At 36.2% G+C, this 22,828-nt stretch overlaps 1 protein-coding gene across 1 annotated transcript in view; it reads right to left on the bottom strand.

Moving 5' to 3' along the window:
• The window catches only part of LOC134804309 (serine/arginine repetitive matrix protein 2), a 208,647-nt gene that overhangs the window by 6,332 nt on the left and 179,487 nt on the right, over positions 1–22,828 (bottom strand). The window contains exons 7-9 of the mRNA XM_063777320.1: positions 19,436–19,620; positions 12,442–12,552; positions 7,661–7,836 (exon numbers count right to left, since the gene is read on the bottom strand). Coding sequence (XP_063633390.1) covers positions 7,661–7,836; positions 12,442–12,552; positions 19,436–19,620 — 472 coding nt within the window. The remainder of the gene's footprint in view (positions 1–7,660; positions 7,837–12,441; positions 12,553–19,435; positions 19,621–22,828) is intronic.

Below are 22,828 nucleotides of genomic sequence, written 5' to 3'. Positions count from 1 at the left end.
CACAAAGACATAACACAATCCAGACATTTCAGCTATATTGTCCTTTAGCGATAAGGTACATTTGATAGTAACCCCTTTCAATCCGGAGGTCGCGGGTTCAATCCACGGCTCGTACCAATGAGTTTTTCGGAACTTATGTACGAAATAATAATTTGTATTTCGCTTAGATCCCCACGTTACAGGCTAAACCTAGTGTGAGGATCACTGTAGGTACTGCCCCTCTGTAATTCAAGTTGTCAAATAAATATACATATTTAGAATTTTTTGAATTTTAGTTTATGTTGTAGTTAGTTTTAGCTTTATGTAGTTTTTAATTTAAGTTTATATATTTTTTTGAATATATTACATATTGTATTTTCTACTAAACTTTTCGTATCATTATCATCTGTTCTTCAATTAAAAAAAATGTTTTTTTGAAATATCCATTGATATTTGCCAGTCGCATAAGGTAATAAAAAGCAAAAAAAAAAAAAAAAAAAAAACAAAAATAATTCAGTCTTTGTTCGTGATTTGAACTCGGCAACGCTGTTCAACTTAGACTTATACTCAATAGCTAGAAGCCACTAGACCATTTGACCATAGTAGATCCGGGCGAAACATGCCTTCTTATTATATTTAAGTAACCCATTACTGTCAAAAATATCAAGTTTGAAATAGAATTTTTCATTGTCGACTTACCGACATCCGAACGTTGCGAGCATGTTGCCTTTTCAAACCATTTGGCAACGTCGCCCGGGGAATAACTAGAAATCTTCTAAAAATGTATGTTCTTTTATATTTTGATATTTATGATTATAAATTTATGACGATTTTCTATGCTGCAAATTGATTAAATTATTGAGAGAAAAATGCTTGCAAAGAAAACAAGAAATATCCGTTTTCATTTCTCATGCTTTGAAAGAGGGTCATTGTTATTCTAAAAGTTGTGCAGAAAATGATACGTCACTGCACTAGAGCATTTTTGGTTCCAATTCCAAGTACGATTTTTTTTACGATAAGCAATTGAAATTTGGGTATAAATGGATTTTTCATATAATTTCCATTCTGATATTTGACTCCCCATTCCATAAATAACGATACCTACTTTTGGCTAAATTGTTAATTGAAAGTATCCTAAAAAAATACTATAAAAACTATTTATACTTAGTCATGTTTTAAAAAAAGCACATGCATTTTACTTTCCTTGTATGCGAAGTGTTTAACTCGGGTGAAAGGCATCATTTCTGCCGAGGTGATCATTGATGATTTCGGCAGAAATGATCCCTTGGTTAACAATCTACTATTGTTATGCGCAAGCAGAACATATAGAATCTTGTTTATTTACAAGAAGATGACATTTTGCTCCCAATAAATATATTTTTGAGAAAAATATAGCTACTTTAGTTTAAAAATCATTGTAAGAATAAATATAGGCTTCCAGAGAACATTTATTTATATTTCTGCCGAGACGAAAACAGAATTCACAAGGCTTTTCGGTGGGCGACCGTTACGCGAATGATTGTTTGGACTGACCTTTAATTCTATTAAATGTATAGTTATATAAATGTATTTTAATATATAATATAAGTTATATTACATCTGGGAATGAAATTATATCAGAAAAAGGAGACTCTTAAATGAGTATACTCATAACATGCTTTGTGCATTAAATTTATCTCCCTCTATTGAGTGAAGATAAAACAAAATACACAGGTAACCTGTGTTCCGGTTTTAAAATGCCATCTGTTACACCTTTGATAAATTAAAAATGATTGCTTGTCAAAGAAGTCGCCATGTTAGAATTACACCTATACTATAAGCATCACTCACACAAACAAGCAATGGGGCAAAATTTTACTAATTTTCAAAGGCTTTTTTCTTAAAAATATTAATCAATTTCTAGTATTTTGTTACTTTGGCGCAGTAAGAAATATATATACTACCCAAACATTACGTATTCAAGTGAAGACACCCTACAGAATAGTAGTGAGTTAACAAGAAAGTTTGTATGAAATTCGAGCAAGTAGAACCACCTTAAGCTAAAGTTTTTCAATAGAAAAGAGGATGGGTCAATCATACATAGATAGTGCTGCAGACATTTTGTACTAGTCATTGAGTTTTCACTTCTGTCGGCACTCCCGGAGTGCAACCCGTTGTTTTTTGAAGTGAAAACTTCTTTAGCGGCGCTGAGCACTTTTTGAGGCGGGGAAAAAATGATAAACTCGGGACAGCGTAACGCGTAACGCGAAGGCGTCTCTCCTCTCTTTCTACCGCACGGCGAAAATGTATGCCTGAGCCGGCTGTTTCATGTAGGCGGCGCAGGGCGCTTGCGTGACTTATGTCATGTGTGACGGACAATGTTATTCACCAAAGAACTTTAGTCATAACACTCATAACGTATCATAATCAGGTCAATTATTTAAAACTGGACTTTTATATTAAGCAATAAAGCTCAATGTTCTAATCTTGTACGGGCTGAAATACGATGATCCTGTGAGATTACATTCTAACTTTATCACTCCAATATAATTCAATAATTCAATAAAATCTCATCTTGATGAAATCGCTAATAAAAGTGAACTCTAGTACTGGTGAATAAAACTCAAAATATCATGACCAAATATATTTAGATGCGAGGTCTGCAAGGTAACTTTACAATTTCTATTCGAATTTTAAACAATTAACGCTACAAATTTAAGTTCACTGGCCAGCAATTTCGGAACTAAAGTTTTTCAATAGAAAGGAGGATGGGTCAATTATACATAGTGCTGCAAACATTTTGGACTAGTTATTGAGTTTTCACTTCTGTCGGCACTCCCGGAGTGCAACCCGTTGTTTTTTTTAATGGTAAATAGTGCGCGTTAATTGCTCTGTCGCTGATGAAGTAATATGATACAGTTTGTTAATAACGAGTTACGATTTTATTTAAAATAAATTATTTTACACTATGCATGAAATAAAGCACCAGAAGCTTAATAGAAAAACGTGGACAGTAGTTATTTTTAGACACAATTTCTATTTATAAACCCGTATAATACTATAAAGAGTAGGTAATTTGATTGTGACGTCACATGCTAGTGTTTCATATAAATTGTATAGTAGCAAAATTGTTTTGACAGTTCGAAAAAAGAAACTGATTTGACTAGTCGTCAAATACCCTATTGCTCTATTGCTTATGAAGTAATAAGATAGTACAGTTTGTTAATAACGAGTTACTAAGCTCTTATTATTTGTTCAAAACAATTTTTAAAATAAATGCGAGTTGTTTGCACTTACCTAATATTTATTTTTTCTTGAATACCTACCATGAATGACATACTTATATGACTATTTTCTGTTTTATACTAGATGCCTTTGATCATCATAGTTGTATGTATAGTTATTTGTTTTACAAGGGGGAAAGTTGTTGTTTAACCGCTCGTGCTAATATTGATACCCGAGCAAGCGAAAGATTCCAAAATAGAACCACGAGCGTAGCGAGTGGTTCGAAAAATGGAATCTTGAGCGTTGCGAGGGTTTTTAAGCACGAGGGTTAAACAAAATTTGCCCCCGAGTGAAACACAAAAATTTTCACCACACCAACCCGAAGCAAATATTAAATGTATAATAATTATCAAACAAAACCAAACCAAATCAAATCCAAATGAATGTTATTTATCATCTAAAATCATCATTTAAAAGTCAATTCTAATAGCGAACATAAGAAAAGAACTCAAAATTTGCATTTGATTACTTTGCCTCACATGTGAATAAAATGGAACTTTGCTATCAGTTTTTGAAGTGCAATGCAAAGTAAGCCTTTCCGAGCTGGTGTGGTGAAAATGTTTTATTTTTGTCTGTTTTGTTACTGAATCACACATTAACGGTTCATTAGATTTAAGTTAAAAATAAAATACGCATAGCATTTTTTAGGGTTCCGTACCCAAAGGGTAAAACGGGACCCTATTACTAAGACTCCGCTGTCCGTCCGTCCGTCCGTCCGTCTGTCACCAGGCTGTATCTCGTGATCTGTGATAGCTATTAGACAGCTGAAATTTTCACAGGTGATGTATTTCTGTTGCCGCTATAACAACAAATACTAAAAACAGAATAAAATAAAGATTTAAGTGGGGCTCCCATACAACAAACGTGATTTTTGACCGAAGTTAAGCAACGTCGAGCGGGGTCAGTACTTGGATGGGTGACCGTTTTTATAGATAATGGTACGGCACCCTTCGTTTGCGAGTCCGACCCGCACTTAGCCGGTTTTTTTTCTAGTTGTAGGCCAAACATTGGCCTACTATTTGCCTAAATATCAAAATTTTCCAAACGGTACTCCTGTCAAAAATTAGCAATGTGTGTGGTCAAGTTCTGTTCTCGATCGGTGTTTTTCAATGTAGTATATAAAATCTTCGATTATGTTTGCGATTTCTTATCAGGTTGTCGTATTTAAGAGTATAATGCCAATGACAACTTAATGTTTATATACTACATTGAAAAACATCGATTGAGTACAGAACTTAACCGCACACATTGCTAATTTTTGACAGGAAGTACCGTTTGGAAAATTGTGATATTTAGGCAAGTAGTAGGCCAATGTTTGGCCTACAACTAGAAAAAAAAATTAGAGGTGTCACTACTTCACCACGACATAAAAAAAATGTTTTATTTTTGTTATCTATTTTTTTATATGACAACTGGAATTCGATTTTTGAGTATCGATGATATATCTAAATAAAGAACACTATTTAAAAAAAAATTAAGCAAATCGCTTGAATACATCCCGAAAAACAATACATTAAAGAAAAAAAAATCATAAGTCAAACTGTCACTAGTAAGATGTTGATACTCAGCAAAAATATCCTTCACCATAAGAGGTACACACAAAAAAAAACCCGAATCAAATTGACTTAAGGGCCAACTTACTATGGAAAACCGACTATAGCCTTTCCGAAAACTTCTGTAACTTTTTGCAAATCTGCACCCCTAGTGTAAATTTCATTCGTTAACGTGACGTGACGTACCCGTTTGCGTTAACTGACATTTTGTATGGGATCTTGAGTTATACTTTTTTACTTTTGCTTCTTCGTAGTCGATTCCGACATCCGACATCGGATCGGACAATGTACAAACACTCCTACTGTTTCAACTGTCTGTATTCGCCTTTCGGTAAAAGTTAATCCAGGGTTCCAGGGCGACTTGTGATGAAACTGATGAATATTCTAAAGTAGAAACGTATTTATTTTTATAAAACTTGAACAAGTAAATATACTGTATACGCGTACTTACAAGAAAATCATTTTTACTCTCCCATTCCCAATGTATTTTGGAATCTCTATTTCGACTAATTCAATAGCTTTTTCTTGGCATGTTTTGATTCGTGCAATTCTTGGGTGGCTAGGCTAGCAACGAACTAGAATAAAGTTACTTATAGAAGTCTGACTGGAGCTCAAAAACAATAGAATTTTATTTTAGCCAGTTAAAACTTTTATTCACCATCAATGACATTTTTTTTGAATAGCAGGATATTATGTATGTATAACTTTGAATATTATCAAAGCCGTGGGCGAAGTATATTTATGGAGAAGCCCGGATAACTTTCAGTGATTAGCAATGTGTTAGATAAGTGTCAGTTATATGCATCGTTTTTCGAAGTCTAATATTTAATATGTATTCGGGTAATTCTGAAAATGGACTTTAATCTCATGGGGTTATGGGTGATTTTCGGATTTACCCGACATTATGAAGTATCCAATATTACCCGTATATGCTTTACACTACATATTTTAAATAAAATAAATAAATAAAATATTTGGGAAATTTTATGCTATATCTACTCAGAATCATACGAGCTCTTTCGATTTTAAAAGGAGAAAAGTGTCCCATTTTTTTTGTTTCTATTATTCCGTCACCATAAACTTTGTATGATGGTAACGGAATTGAAGAAACGAAAAATGTACCTATAGAATTTTGGGACAGTTTTTTTCTCAGTAAGTATCGAAAGAGCTCGTAATTCAGAGCCTCTACCATCAGTTTTAACATTGACATAACGCTCACGTCTACGTAATTTACTTTCTGTACATCTCGCTTGCACTATTGCTCGCATATGCGAGTACGAGTGAGATGCATAGAAAGTAAATTACGTAGACGTGAGCGTATATGTCAATGTCAAAACTGATGGTAGACGTACTGAATAGATTAAACATAAAAATTCCCAAATTTGAAAAGTGTAGTGCTGCTTAAAACAATATGCCCCAGTTACGTAGTACCCAGACACAGTAATTATGTATCACCATCGCACAGCACAATTCGCAAACAGCGCGTTCGACAAACAAGTCTATTTCAATTAAAACCAAACGCACCTATCAAAGGCACAGAATGCCATCCCAACTTATTTCATATATCCCATGTACATACACATTCACATATGCACGCAAACTAAATATAACAACTCAAGCGACCCGCAGAATCGTAATCTCGTGACATTAGAACTTTCTATTTAATTCGCAAAGATCTAATAACAAGATATATTTTGTTTATGAAACTTCGCATTGCATTTTATTTGATGGAATGGATTTTCATTTTACCTACTCATTCTGTGAAAATGTGAAATGGCAAATTTTCATGGTTTAATTTAAAATGTAGGTTTAATTTAGAAAAGAAATTATAAAGTTTCTTACGTTAAACGTTATGCAATTTTAAATTAAAGATATACCTGTGTCAGGCTGTCAGGAGAAGGAATAGTCATAGTTTAATTCAAAATTGCAACCACTTACCTACATACATTTATGTATATGGTGACGAGAAAATTAGGCCATACATGAAAATATATTTTTTGTAAATGGCTAATTTAATTCTTATGTAAAATGCACAATACAACTTTTAAAGCAAAAAGAGCAATCGCTTAGCGTAGCAATGGTTTCTCAATATTAAACTTATTTTATTAGCTAAATTTGCGGCACAAATCTGAACTAACAAACGAACTAACTTATAACTGGCCCAGTTTCACTAATAAATAGATACTAATCACCTGAAATGCAAATCGTCGTACAATTGTGATTCGAATGGCGACGTATTGCACAGCTAATTAGAGTTGGACCAAGAAAAGTCTACAGCGATTTTGATAGCCCACGCAGTGGAAGTGTTATTTTAAACGTCAAACTTCTATGAAATTATGACGTATAAATAACACTTGCACTGCTTGGGCTATCAAAATCGCTGCAGAATTTTCTTGGCCTAACTCTAATATTGTCAGTATCATGTGGCAATTGTCAAGTTAAAAAAATATGTCGACGTTCTAATTACGAAGATACTGTTACAGGCCGATTTCTATTTTGTTTTCGTCAGATTTTGATAAAATTTGGTAAGTTTGAAGAGCTCCTCATTTTGGGCGGAATAAACACGAAATTCTAATTCGAGACAAAAAATGTAGGTACTAGGTAATACGTTTTCGTAACGCGGTGGAAGATTTTATGGAACACACGGTGAAATTGCGCTTATATTGTACAGAATAGGGTACTCTATATATCCACCAAATTTCATCAAAAACAAAATGCCCTAGTACAAAAATACTAATACGGATGTAGACTTTAATTGTTGAGCTATTTAGGGTTTGTTAATATGTATGTTCACTATGGCAATGGAAAATATGTATACACAACAATGAAAGTCCATGGAACAATCAAACTTATTTGATGCTTACCTTTCCACCCATCAAGTAATATGGGCTATGAGCCTTCCTGGGACTCGGCTGCGGGGTGGGTATCCTCGCTGGCTGCGACGGCAAGCCCAGCAGGCTGTCCAGCACGTCCTCCAGCGTGGTCGACCCTGGCGATGGCCGCCCGATGGTCACGAGGGACCTTTGCGAGTCCTGCCAGTCTGCAAGGCAGGCAAGGTGTTAAAGAAAAGGGGGGATAGGTGGAGATACCAGGATCTTTGGCCGAATCGGTTTGGCTTCGTGGTTTTTAATTTTGAATAGGTACTTTTATTGAAATTGTGAGTATAGGATTGATAATTTTTTGGAATTTTTTGGCGACTAAGTTTTTGGTTATTGTTCAAAATGTCGGAGTTCCCGAGGTCTACAGTTGTTGTACTAGTTTTTACATAAAGACAAAATGACCAAACATCGGATTACAGGGTGCAAAATTTAATGACAGGTAGGGAGTTTAGTGAAATGACACCTGTCATCGACCGTGATTGACCTCGGCCTCTTCAGGTGTTTTACTTTACACGGAAACTTTATTCATTTATTTAAACTACCTACAATTAGAATATGTATGATATGAAAGTAGGCAAAATAGAATAGATTAAAATAAATTGGATAGAAATATTTTATTATTCCATATTTTATTTGGAACTGGGTTTGGAGCGTATAATTGAGAAATTTTATTTATTTATTTATTATATGGCATTACGATTACTGGATTCAAATTAAATGTTAATGAATGACATCCTAAAAATAGTAATATAAATTATATAAAGAACCATCTACCATTTCGTCTAATCCTATCTGGAATGGAGTAACATATAGGTGCCTGGACTCAAATTCCTTAATGCGATAATTTTATCATTCTGAATTTGAAATATGAAATATTTTTTAGCTGTTCTCGTGTCTATGTAAATTAATGCCAATAATTTACTCTCTCACCGAATACCTAAGTACTTTACGAATATTTTATGCATCAGTTTTTGTAATACAATCAGGAGCATAAAAAGAAACGTACTTGCATGAACAATGGGTACCCGTTTTCTATGCCCTAGAGTCTACTACATAAATATATATTTGTAACTACTAATGTTAACAATCTAATAAAAGCCAAAATTTACAAAAATTTTGTAAAGATCTGGAATAAAGCGAAATGAAAGGAAGTTAGTAAGAGTTATAAGAAAGTTAGATATAGTAAGAAACGATTATTAATGGTCGCTGAAAGGAAAGCGTTTTAGTAGGTCATTTGGTCAATTCTATTTTAACAATTTTTCGTTGTGTGAACTAGTTTTCATACGACCTTAAGAATCGTCTAAGTGAAAAAAATTGTTCCAAATTTTCCACACATTTTTCGTTCCTTCTTGCCGTCAAATAAAAAGTCTATGAAATATGGTAACGGGATGGAAATAAGAGTCTTGGGACACTTGTTTCGCCTATCAGGATCTAAAGAGCTCGTGAATCTGTGTAGAAATAACGTGAAAATTCCCAAATGTGAAAAAAAGGGTAAGGGTTAAACAATGCCCAGTTAGATATCCCGCTGTGTTAGCTCGAACCAATATAATAGCGTTACTCATATACGCGTTACTGGCCTGAATTAATCTTTAGGAATTTAAATAAAAGTAAACAAAATCTACCCTCAATGGCTCCTTAAGCCAGTTGAAGGTAGAAGAAAACATTACATGACCAAATAATGTAGGTTAAAGTCAGGTCGTTCAGTGACTGATCCGGGCGGTTTTGTATTTGGTCGGTTAACCAATAAATGTTATAACTACCCGAAAATTACAGACTATAGCTATGAATCATCTGTCTTTATCTGTCGTTTTGTCTTAGGTATTTGTAAGAAAGGGATAAAACATATTTTTAACTAAATCAGGTCCGTAAAGTTTTATGAATAAGGGGTAAAGATAGTTCGCTACCGGCGTTACCACGACCACGAGCTTACAAATATATCAAAGCCAGTAACTGGAAATATAGAAATTCACACCCATTTCAGCTTAAATACAACCATACCTACAATAACCAGCTTATACCCATGTCGACTGAACCCGTTCAAAGAGACGGGATTTCCTGGGAGCAACGTTTCTCTGTAAACTGCAAAGGGACTTTTAATCCATTTCTGTTCACAGATAAAAGACATTAGAAATTCCCATTCGTAGAAAATATATATGCGAATGCTTCTAATTGCCATTTTTTTATATATTTTCTATGAAGTCGTGGTATTTAAGCCGTAGACGTTTCTAATAGCTCGTACGGCGTCACTACGTCATTAGATACCTATATATACAGTCACAGATAATATACCTTATATATTTAATTGATTGATAACGTATAATATGCAACGTTTTCTACCTCGGTGACCGCAACGCCATCTTTCAACGACCAATGTTAATCATATTAGTTAAAAGATATTGTGAAAGTTAGCGATATGTAATGGACTCACCCAACAACTGCTTGCTACCACTCGACTCTTCAAGTTAATGAGTACAATGTGCTGTGCTAAATAACAAAAACAACTCAACAGAACAAAATAAATAAAACGAAAACAATAAAATAAAAACGAATATATTTATTGATAATTATAATTATGATATATCTTACTAACATTAGGTACTACGGATTCATATTGCGAATACACTATTATTAATCGTGATTCTAACAATTCTAACATATAAGGTACCGAGATTCTATAATAAAGGCATAGACAAATAGACTACAAATAGACGAACGAAGTAAACAATATATCGTTATTTTATTCCAGCATCCGGTCTAGATGGCGCTGCATGACACTTTTCATTTTAGAGTTACCGCAAAAAGAAAGACGTCGTACAGCGACATCTAGTTCTGCGGCCAAAACTAATTCATAAAATATCGTTCAGCCGCGTACCTGTACAATAGATCGTTAGTCAAAGATAAAAGTAGCCGGATCTACGTATTTTGGTCATATACATGTATATTAGGTTAAGACAACTATGTATGTAACTATACTGAAGTTTAGAGAGCTATACACTGACACGAATACGAAACGGTTTAAATATCACTTCTTTTAAAATGTCATACATATGTTAAAGTTCGTTTTTTCGATTGAACGCGTCGCGCGCTCTCGGCTCATATCGGGTGCAAAAAGGTTTTTCTTACACAATCAGAACCTGTATAATTTACTCAGAGACTTACACGCAGTCCCAACATAAATTACGAGGTGATTTAAGTAGAAGAAACTTGAATGAGAGTCTTGACTAACCACCATCAAAATGGTTCTGAAAAACCGGTTTTGAAATCGGACATCAAACGAAACATACAATATTTTGTGACCTTTCCAGAAATAATTTGAAGACAAACCAAAGTAAAAATAGCACCTTAAACAAAATTATAGCAACGTAATAATTATTTACAAAACTATTTACTAGCAATAAACTAATAACTAAAATAATTATTTTGGGTTAAAGAAATGAAAAAATAAATAATCTGTACAATTGGATGAGATACTTCTAAGAAAACTGGTTACCGTGATACTGAAATTACATTATGGCATTACTCTATAACAAAATGTATAATAACTATTGACTAAAACATAATGTGTATCAATGTTTAACCACTAATATGTTTCTGAAACCTTTCAACAGATTAACCTAGGGGCGGCTATAAGATAAAATTTCATAAAAAATGCTTCAAAATTGCATAAATGTAGATAACAATAAAACGTAGTTAAAATATTATTTAATTAAACAAATAAACCACTATAGACGTACGCAGTTGAATAACTCGCGGAGAGGTTTCGATAGAGTTAGATGGCGCTCTCATCGCCCTTTATTTTATGGTAACCATATTGTCAAGTCTGGCAAACTTGAGGGCCTACCGCGTTCGCTATAGGCCCTCAGTCAATACGCTTCACGCCGATATCGAGCGCCATTTGGATTCCATGTCAAAACAACTCTAAGGTAGATAGTTCATCTCGGCACGTCTATTATAGTTCATCTGTCTATAATACAAGTCATGTGCCGGCTTCGCAACGGAAACCGGATGCCATTCGTAAAGTTTGTACTGGCAACGTCTCAAAATGGTGTCGAACGTACCGTTCGTTAAATTAGTAACAGCAACAAAAAGGTGCGTAATATGAAATTGGGCCGTAAGAATAACAAAAGAATACTAGTAATATATAAGCGACTGTCATTTATCTAGTAATTTTCATGTCTTTGAAACTGAATAAAAATCATAAGTTAGACAGAGATGAATGCGCCTCGAGAAGGTATACTTGCTAAAAGGTATCATATTACAATACGGATGTATCTAATCTTAGTCTTCGTGACAACCCTAGACACATCCAACGGAGCGGATGGTGTCCCTATCCGAGGCTGTGTAACCTTGAGCGCGCTCTCCTCTGCAGTGACGCATCTATGCTTTGTTATTCTTACGGCCAAAAAACAAGACTAAATACTACAAGCTCGTGTTCTTGAAATTCACAATACAAAAGACACTCGTACAACACATACAGAAATATGATGCCAAAGTGCACTGTCACAACAAAAATAACATACATAAAAAATGGTCCTGAGTCACAGTCTAAAGCCGAAAATACAATTTATTTAGCCAGAATGGCATTTCTAATATGAACGCACAGATGAAATTAAAACTAAAATAAGACTGCAGGTTTAGATTTGCGCGTAACATAAATGCATTGTTTGTCAATGTGCGTTCTACATGGCGGGTTCCCGTTCGGAATGTGTGTCGTGGTTTGTATCTAAGCCTGCAGTGGATAGTGTGGTGTGATCACGCTCGCTCACCAGGCGCGGCGCGGTGGTCGAGGCGGAGCGACGACGGCGGGCGGGGGTGCGGCGGGGGCAGCGCCTCGGACACTACCAGCGGTGTCTGAGGGGAGTCCAGAGGCTTCGTACCTGGAGAAAAATAATTATATTAGGTGAGGTTGTTAAAAAGGCACCGCACTTCAAATTAAAATAATTAAAAAAATTGAAAACCTGGAATCGGAACACATAATATATTCTCATCTGTCACTTGGAACCGCTTCACTGCAGCGCCATCTCGGTTGAGCTTGGTGCGTCTAACCTAACCTCATTTCATTTACTTTGTGACATTGGTGGATTCAGGATTTTTTTGGAGGGTCTTGCACTTAATGAATGTTAAGGTAGGGACCATAATCTTCTTCATGGGGGGACTAAGATGCATTTAGTGCAGCTTGAGGCCCTTAGCTGGCCTCGTAAGTCTTCAACTTGCGAGTGTGCTAGGGCGTCTACTAAATTGTACACTAAAGACCTTCCTATATACTCTTTGATGAGTCAATCAGGAATTCCCACTGAGAATAATGAGAATTTATATTTTCGGGCCCTGCATAATCTATACCTAAGGGAGGTTATTGTATCATAAACACCATTTTATCTACTATAAATTTTGATTTACTTTCTGCCCTTGTCCTTGCCCTTAACATTGCCCTTTTGCATACCAAATGAGGTTAAACATGTAAACCTACCACTTTAAGGATCCTATATCTAGTCCATGGGCCAGCTGGTCAAATTTTTGAAAATGGCATAAATTTGGGGTACCAAGTTTCCTTTTCACAGCAGTTAGATAGTCTTATTATGATGTTAAAAAACCATGATTGCTATCTCAAAATGGTAGCTAACAAAAATGGCCGCCAATCCAAGATGGCGGATATTGAGTTTAAAAAATCAACCGTAACTCGAGAAGTATTCGTCCGAATTCATTGCAATTTTTTTTAAACAAAAGCTCTATATGTGGGCTAAAAATTATGGTTATACATTATATCGATAAAGTCAACAGTTAATTAGTAATTAAAGAAATATTGTAAATTTTCTTATTTTTTTGTGATACTTTTTTTGTAATTGTGTTTTTACAAAATATCTCGTACATTACAAAACAGTTTTAAATGAGACAAAATAGTGTGTTAAATTAGCTTTAATTTGATGTATAATTTGTATGGGACTGATGACTGAAAACACATGGAAACATGAATTTAATTTTACTTCCGTTGAAATTCACCGTTGACTAAATAACTGCGTACAGAACAAAAAGCTTCAGATAGAATTTGTAGAGTACAAAAATCATGTTTTTAGTATAGTTTAATAATAATAGCAATAATTTATAATAATAGTAAAATGATAGTAATAATGGTTTTCTTTTTAACAAGTAAAAACTACTTTAAACTCTCGCGTTTTGTATACTTAATTAAGTTTATTAATGTTATTAACGGGTCTAACGGGATTAAATTTCATTATTCGCTGAAACGTCGGAAAAAAGGTAAAATAATGAAATTATATCGCGTTAGACCCGTTAGTAACATTAATTAGGTAAAAACTAGTATTCGATTGAAATAGTAATTTCTTCAGTGAACTGCGTACAGAACAAAAAGCGTCAGATAGAAGTTGTAGAGTACAAAAATGATATTTTTAGTATATTTTAATAATTTATAATAATAGTAGCAGGGCTCGGAAACCGTTTTATTTTTCAAACCGGTTTCGTTCATAAACCCGGGAACGAAAAGGATTTCGTTTCGGTTACCAGTTAAAGAACTGTTCTATTGAGATACCGTTGAGATGCGTTCGCCTTTCGTTTTTGTGGAACTAAATTAACCGATTAAATTGAAAATGTCGAAGTAAGATAGAAAATCTCTTTCACATATGACAACGAGGTTAACTGAGAGTCTCCGAAAGCCGACAGTAACCGTAACCGGTGTTATATCGTACCCCGCGAACCATAAAATTCCGTTCCCCTTCTTACCGGTTAGAAGTAATTTTGTAGTTCGCGTTCCATGATGAATGATATAATCAGGTTTTATGATGATATTAACAGGTATTTTAATACCGCTTCCGAGCCCTGAATAGTAGTATGATAGTAATATTGGTTTTGATTTGTTCCAAGTAAAAACTGGTATTCGGTATAAATAGAAATGTCTTCAGTGAAAATGTGTTCGGCTACAAATAAAGTGAACTAGATATGTGTATAATATGTGGCGAGATAGGCCCTAAAAGACGGACAATCTTGGGCATTGTTATTTAATGCAGCATTAATAAGGAGTTTTGAGGCTATTACTAAACGACGTGATATACCGGATGAATTGTTAGGTATATACTGTGAAATATCACTGCCAATATAGAGTCCATTTCACCAATATCACGTCTTTAATAAAATTACAGACAAAAAGACTCCCTACGCTCGTGGTTCGAAAAATGGAATCTTGAGCGTAGCGAGGTTTTCACCACACCAACACGAGGAAAATACTAACTGTAAAATATCAAACAAAATCAAAGCGAATCGATTCAAAATGATTGTTATTAAATGTTTATCATTCAAAATCATCATTTAAAAGTCAATTCTACCAGCAAACATAAGAAAACAACTCAAAATTTGCATTTGATTACTTTGCCTCACATGTGAATAAAATGCAACTATCTTATCAGCTTTGGAACAATCAAGAGAGCCTTTATCAGCTGGTGTGGTGAAATGATATTGTAACTGCAGAAGCATGTTATCATAAACCCAAGAGTGAGATTTTTTTTTAAATATAACTTTTAAGTAAAGAGTTTTCATCCGGTACCTATATCACGTCGTTTAGTAATAGACTCTAGTGGACTCTAGACTGGTATACAATGGCGTCCAAGCTCTGAACCAGCTTGGAAGGCAAAACAGACTGGTATGGATGGTATGGATCCCACGGCACGAGGGATTCATAGGCAATGAAAATGCAGATGAACTTGCCAGAGCTGAATCTGTAAGTAACCTTATAGGTCCGGAACGATTCGTGGGGCTCTCACGGGGAACCATCATAACGGCTATTAAAGACCATATATACTAAGATCAAACATCAGGAAGAATGGGACAGTCTGACGGGTCTAAAGCACGCAAAGCTCTTTATGCAAGGAGTAGACTCCGGTTGGAGCAAAAAGCTTTGGAAACTGAGCAAAAGACAACTCCAAATCATAACAAGGGTGTTTACTGGCCATTACGGGGTCAAAGGAATTCTGGCCAAGATGGGACACTCTGACAACACCGATTGTCGTATGTGTGGCGAAGAGAGACAGTAAAACACCTAATTTGTGAATTTCACGCCCTCGCCAGACAAAGAATGAAGGATTTTGGAGCAGGATATCTGGAACCAAAGGACTTTAAAACGCTAACCATGAGCTCCATCATCCGGCACATGGATATGGTGGAAAAGCTCTTGAGTAGTTGACGGATCTTTTCTAGGGGGTAATTGCGCAAAAGATCCCTACGAGTCGAAGTGTCCCCCAAGCAAGGGCCACCGAAAACAATAATAATAAGATAAGAATAGACTCAAAATTCCTTATTAATGCTGCATTATAATTGAATAATACTGCTTACTGTCCATCTTTTTGGGGGTGTACTTTACAAAATGGTCCTATTTCGCTACATATAATACAAATATCATAGTTCACTTTGCATCATCTTGATTTGTAGCCGAAAAGATTTTCACTGAATAACTAGTTTTTAGCTAATTAATGTTACTAACGGGTCAAACGCGATTAAGTTTTATTTTTTTACCTTTTTTCCGACGTTTCAACGAATATTGAAATTTAATCGCGTTAGATCTGTTAGTAACATTAATTATGTGTACAAAACGCAAGAGTTTAATGTAGTTTTTACTTGTAACAAATAAAACGAATAAAACTATCATTCTAATATTATTATAATCAATTGCTAAAGTTATTGAAATATACTAAAAACTTGATTTTTGTACATCTATCCGAAGCTTTTTGTTCTGTACGCAGTGATTTAGTCAACGGTGAATTTCAACGGAAGTAAAACCAAATTCATATTTCCATAAGTTTTCAGTCATCAGTCCCATACAAATTGTACGTCAAATTAAAGTTAATTTAATACACTATTTTGCCCCATTTAAAACTTTTTAGTAATGTACGGGATATTTTGTAAAAACTTAATAAAAAAAAAGTATCACAAAAAAATGAGAAAATTTTCAATATTTCTTTAATTACTAATTAATGGTTGACTTTATCGATATAATATATAAACATCATTTTAAGCTCACTTATAGAGCTTTGGTTAAAAATAAACAGCAACGATGTCGGACGTATATTTCTCGAATTATGGTTGATTTCTTAAAACTCAATAGCCGCCATCTTGGATTGGCGGCCATTTTTGTTAGCTACCATTTTGAGATGGCAATCATGGTTTTTTAACATGATAATAAGCCTATCTAACTGCTGTGAAAAGGAAACTTGGTACCTCAAAATTATACCGAAATCTTGCCTGGCCCATGGACTAATCCGCGTAGTCAGGCAGCGCAGGGCGCGCCCGGGCGCAGTTTTTAGCGGTCACGCACACTACGACAAGCATTATGCCTACACATACGCACACAAACAAATATTATCGGTCCGACAGCTGACGGGGGGCTCCGACATGGCTAAATTTACCGGAAGCGCCTTTCCGATATCGGATGTCGGAAGGCGCCTATGACAAAAACAGCTGCAGGAAAGTGCCATTGGCATTAAGTCCGCCTTTTTGCGTTTATCGTTTTTTAGTAATAATGATTTATTAAATGCATGTATAAATGTAGAGAAACACATATATCTTAGATTTTACTTCCTTCCGACATCCGATATCAGATCGGACAATGTGAAAACGCTCTTATGCCTTTTGTAATAAGATTTACCGATGGACAGTTAACAGTGTCGGCGATGGTATAGTTAATTGAAAATGCGCCGTTCGTTCGCGGACGTTATACAACATTGTGCAGTTTGCACAATCCCGTGAACAAAGCGTTGCCCGGGGCCTAAGGGAATTGTTTATGTGTTGCACAATGGATCAACCCGATTTGCCGTGTCTACAGTGAATCTTAACATATAAAACACTCGTATAGATAGTGTTCTAGCCGAGTGAAAATTGATTGTAGAAGTAGAAACATCAATTGAAACTTAAGAGTTTAGAAAACTAAATACCTAAAGATAGCCGAAGGATTAGACTAGCAAAATTTTTATCAGAAGTATACTTAGCGCCACTTGCACGTTTCCACAAACCCGGGGTTGATCGGTTAAACCGTTAACCCAGTGTCAAATTGTACTGGTAACTCCAGGTTTAACCGGATAACCCAGGGTTGGCCCTACTAGGTGACTTGATTGTGACGTCACTAGTGCAGTGTTCATAGTGTCTAATCGTTTTGACAGTTCGAAAAAATAAACTGATTTGACTAGTAGGAAAGAACCCTATTTAGTAAAACCTACCTTTTAATCTACAAGACAAGACGTCTAATGTTCCACCAATATTGTTCTACAGATGTAGTTCATAATTATTTTCCATCGTATTTTCACGGAAACGTACGAACGTGTCTTGCTATTTCAGTCAGTCTCAGTACAAAAACTACTGAGGTTGACTGAAGTAGCATGACAAATACGAACGTTTCCGAGAAAATACGATGTAAAATAATTATGCACAACAACTGTATTGCGTGTTATTGTCAGCCACATTTCCAACGGAGATAAATCCACATTATCCGCGTTCAAAGGAAATGGAACGGGGCCTTTGAGCGACTCCGAACAGCGTTTGATTCTTTATTCATCCAGAAAGTATCTTTACAATACCCCGCAATTGAAAAAGTAGGTATGACTAGTAATAATAAAGATGCTTTTCATCTTTTCTATTCTTGTACAGGTCGCCCACTTGCTATTACTATTACCCAACTCAGGCGGATGACAAAATATTTGCTCGGTGTTTTTCTAGCTAAGAAGAAGCTTGATAGAGCGACTAAATGTTGTTTAATAATTTAATCTTTATTTACTCGTACTTATCATGCTTAAAATAAATCAATTAAAGCTTAGAACTTCAAGCCCACGGGTCTGCCCGTAGCACTAAACCTCAATATAAATTAAACCATTTTCAATTCGATTTGAAAACAATAGAAATTCAACCATATTTCCTTTAAATTAAAATGGCATTTCCGTATCCAAAGGGTAAAACGGGACCCTATTACTAAGACTCCGCCATCCGTCCGTCCGTCCGTCTGTCACCAGGCTGTATCTCACGAACCGTGATAGCTAGACAGTTGAATTTTTCACAGATGATGTATTTCTGTTGCCGCTATACCAACAAATACTAAAAACAGAATAAAATAAAGATTTAAGTGGGGCTCCCATACAACAAACGTGATTTATGACCGAAGTTAAGCAACGTCGGGCGGGGTCAGTACTTGGATGGGTGACCGTTTTTTCTTTTGCCGTTTTTTGCATTATGCTACGGAACCCTTAGTGCGCGAGTCCGACTCGCACTTGCCCGGTTTTTTTTGTCCGGAAGGCCTTAGGAGGATATAATTAGAGGACATAGGTATCCTGCAGGGCCAGAACTAATTTGGTACCGCTGGAGAGACAAAGTGTAAAAAGTCCTTAGCGAACTCGGCGCCGTACAGTAACTGTTTTGGACAGAGAAGCATGGCGATATTTGGTGTCGGAGGCCTAGATCAATTTCGGGTCATCGCGCCACAACTGTAAGTAAGTAAGTACTTCTGGACCGGACTTCACCGTCTGGATGTCCTTAGTATCGCTGGATAGACGAAGTGCTTTAACACCTTAGCGAACTCAGCGCCGTCGATTGGACAGAAACGGCTTTGTCGAAGCATGGCGGTCTTTGGTGTCGGAGGCCAAGATCTACTTCGGGTCGTCACGCCACAGCATCGCCCACTGCTGTGCATAGGCCTCTCGTCTAGTACGCCACTTGTCCCGGTCCTGAGCTAATCTCATCCAGAAGTGACCGCTACAGCAGTAAGTAAGTACTTACCAACAAAGGAGCTCTCAAGCCAGAACAGCTTCTGGCTGGATCGCGGGGACTTGTCCGCGTCGCCGTTGGCCGGCTCCAGGCCAGACACGTAGTGGACAATGGCCGACGTGACCTCCTTGATGGACGACTGGATCTCTTCTGAGGCCTTGGTGGCCGCGGCTTGCTGGAGGAGCGAGGAGGCTAGCCTGGGGAAGAGTGAGACATGGTTAGAAACTTTTGTCGATCTTAATTTTATTTATTTGGGGTCGGTTGCACCAAACCGTCTGTCGCCGTTAAAACGTTCATCAGTCTGTTGACTGTGGTTGGTGCAACTGGCATTTATTCGTTATTCTTTATTTGCAAGGATCCAGGCAGTTGCAATAACTGATAATTCCTGCCAGAGTCGTCCTAACATAGTTTTCAGTGTTAAGTGGAATTTGCATTGTACTTCTCTAATTTATTCTTTAATTCATTGACACTTTGGGCCGATAATTTGTCCTTTGTTTACATAGACGGTAACTAAGCCATGAACGGTTTTAAATTTTTAAATTGGTGGGCTGAAAACATTTTAATTTCTAATCTGTTGAGTATTCTGATTTAATTTAAATTACGGAATTAACCTCTAATCGCCCTCGAATCAAAACTTGCCAAGGCAAATACAATTTTGATTTGTCAAAATAAATATTCAAAATACGATGGAATCAAAGACCTTTTTATAGGCATCTCGGCATCTGGGCGGGTAGAGGATAAGACTAGGAATTTACCCTTGACAACGGGCGAAGTTGAAAGCACTCATAGATCAAACACTTACACAAGTAGGTACTTGAAGTAATCTGCTTAGAATCATTAAACGGTGTTTCGCTAGATTTCAATGGGAGGCTAAGCCGGCGGTTCCCAGGGCAACCGACGGATTATTTGTGTTGTAGCCCCTTTGGTACTGGCAAATAATGTATATAAAAGATGTAATTGTCTTTCGGTAGATGTCGCTATACGCCACCCCAAAGGCGTGTTTACATAAAGAAAGGAATGGAAAGATTTGCGATGTCCTGGTAGGCTTCCGTAGCTCAATTGGTTAAGAGCAACACACGGATTGTGGAGGATGCGGGTTCAAGTCCTGCCGGAAGCGTAAATTTTTCCATTTTTTCCTTTAATATAAAATTTGGAATATCGCTCGCAGACGTATCTGCTTGTTAAAAAATTGATTTTTTATATAAAATGTCACAAAAATGTGTTCTAAATGAAGATCTCTTAAAGTATAAAATGTAGGTAAGAGAAGAATCGTGGAATGTATTGGGCCACGTGGGCCACGTGGGCCCAATACATTCCACGTCTCTTCTCCTTCCGGATAGACTCTAAGATTTACCACATTATTGTACGAAGCTAAAAATGTTTCAATAAGCGTTTAAAAAGTTATCTAAGCATAATGTAATATTGTATCAGCTGCTATATTAGATATTAAAGAATATAGTTTCATGAAATCATATTGTATTATAATATCTAGGAGACCGAGCTCGGAAAACATATAAAAACTAAAAAACGGAAAACATATAAAAACTCGCCTCCGAAAACCCCCATATATCACTTTCATCAAAATCGTTAGAGCCGTTTCCGAGATCCCCGAGATATATTTATACACATAAAATATACATATAAACAAATAAACAAAAATTGCTCGTTTAAAGGTATAAGATAGTAAATTATTAACTAACACATTATCGACTTAGCAAATAGGCAAATACAACATATATTGTAAAAACGAATTAAGTATTTATTATTGTAATTAATTCACAAGCGAACATGCAGTCTTTGCCATCACAACTAGCATTTAAATTTTAACTACACGCACAGAATAAATAATAGTACTAAGTACAGAAGACTCACTCTCTAACAAAACGCGTCTGTTACGATCAGCACAGATATGGCCGCTAGGTGGCGACAGCGCCACGCGCGGCTTATGGCAAACCCCAAAATCGGGGCCGAACGGATGTACTTTTAGCTACCCGTAGCAAAGCGACGAAATCGCGGAGTGAGACACGCCTGCTACACGTTTCCTATTAACAGATAATTAAATGGCAACCAACTAAAACAACGGCGAATATCTGCAGAGGATAAAATGATACATTTTAAATGATAACTTATTGTTTACTCGCATTCGGATAAAATAAACGATAGCCCGATCCAAGGAGTTTTCGTTGCGTAAAGAATTATAGAACTATTTTGCCTATAGGGACATTCTGACCAGGACTCCGTTTTTAGGGTTCCGTCCGTACCCAAAGGGTAAATACGGGACCCTATTACTACTTCGCTGTCCGTCTGTCTGTCTATCCGTCACCAGGCCGTATCTCACGTGATAGCTAGGCAGTTGAAATTTTCAAAGATTATGTATTTCTGTTGCCGTTATAACAACAAATACTAAAAACAGAATTAAATAAATATTTAATTGGGGATCCCATATAATAAACGTGATTTTTTTTGCCGTTTTTTGCGTGTTGGTACGGAACCCTTCGTGCGCGAGTCCGGCTCGCACTTGGCCGGTTTTTATTAAAGTACAAGTTACAATTTTACATGTGTAAACCAACGTGTATTGTGTATTTGTCAGTTTTGTTTGACAATATCACCGACTCATGGTAGGTACTGGTAATGTGGACTTTTTTTGCGTTGTAAAAACGTACCACAATTTTCCCATCCCGTCGATTGGAGTGTAAGTCGAGCGCAACATTTTATCGGATGGTTTAGAAATTCACTGGAAACTGTAAAATAAAGCTTGGATTTAAAACCGGGCATGTCCTGAGGGGAATCCGATGGAAAGCTGTGAGTAATTCAGGATTTGTCTTTGTTTTTCTGCGGCCATTCTACCCGTTCCAGATTAAACTGGCTGGATTAATTGTTTGTTCCACGGTTACACTGTTGTTTGAATGTTGTTTTTTTTTTATTTTTAAGCTTCGTTGCAGGCAAATATAAATTGAATATAGCATCATAATAGTTGTAGCAACAAGCTTCGCGTGATGCTATCTGTAATATGTATACTTAGAAACCTTTATACAGGCTTGTATACATAGTACATAGTATTTCAGATTTTCGACATGGGTTAAGCTTCAGATTCTAGTAACGGAGCAATTCTTTCCCTAACACAATTATTAGCAATTTTTTTCTTTTTTTATTAGGTATTATTCTTTATTAAATTATTAAACACGATCATACACACGACAGCCATAAAACTGCGGGTGCGGTTGCTAGTCCAAATAGCATCCCGTTGAACTCGTAAAGACCAAATGCAGACATGAAAGCCATTTACTGTACTAGAGTTCCTTCTATCAAGGTATGGTTGTCGACGGCTGATATCCACCGCCGCATCATTGACAAGACAAGACAAGACAAGACAGTCGCCACCCCCAGCCAGGGACTTGCCTGCAG

This window comes from Cydia splendana, chromosome Z, assembly GCF_910591565.1.
Source record: "Cydia splendana chromosome Z, ilCydSple1.2, whole genome shotgun sequence".
NCBI classification, from domain to species: Eukaryota; Metazoa; Arthropoda; class Insecta; order Lepidoptera; family Tortricidae; genus Cydia; species Cydia splendana.
This window is presented reverse-complemented; position numbering and strand designations above follow the sequence as displayed.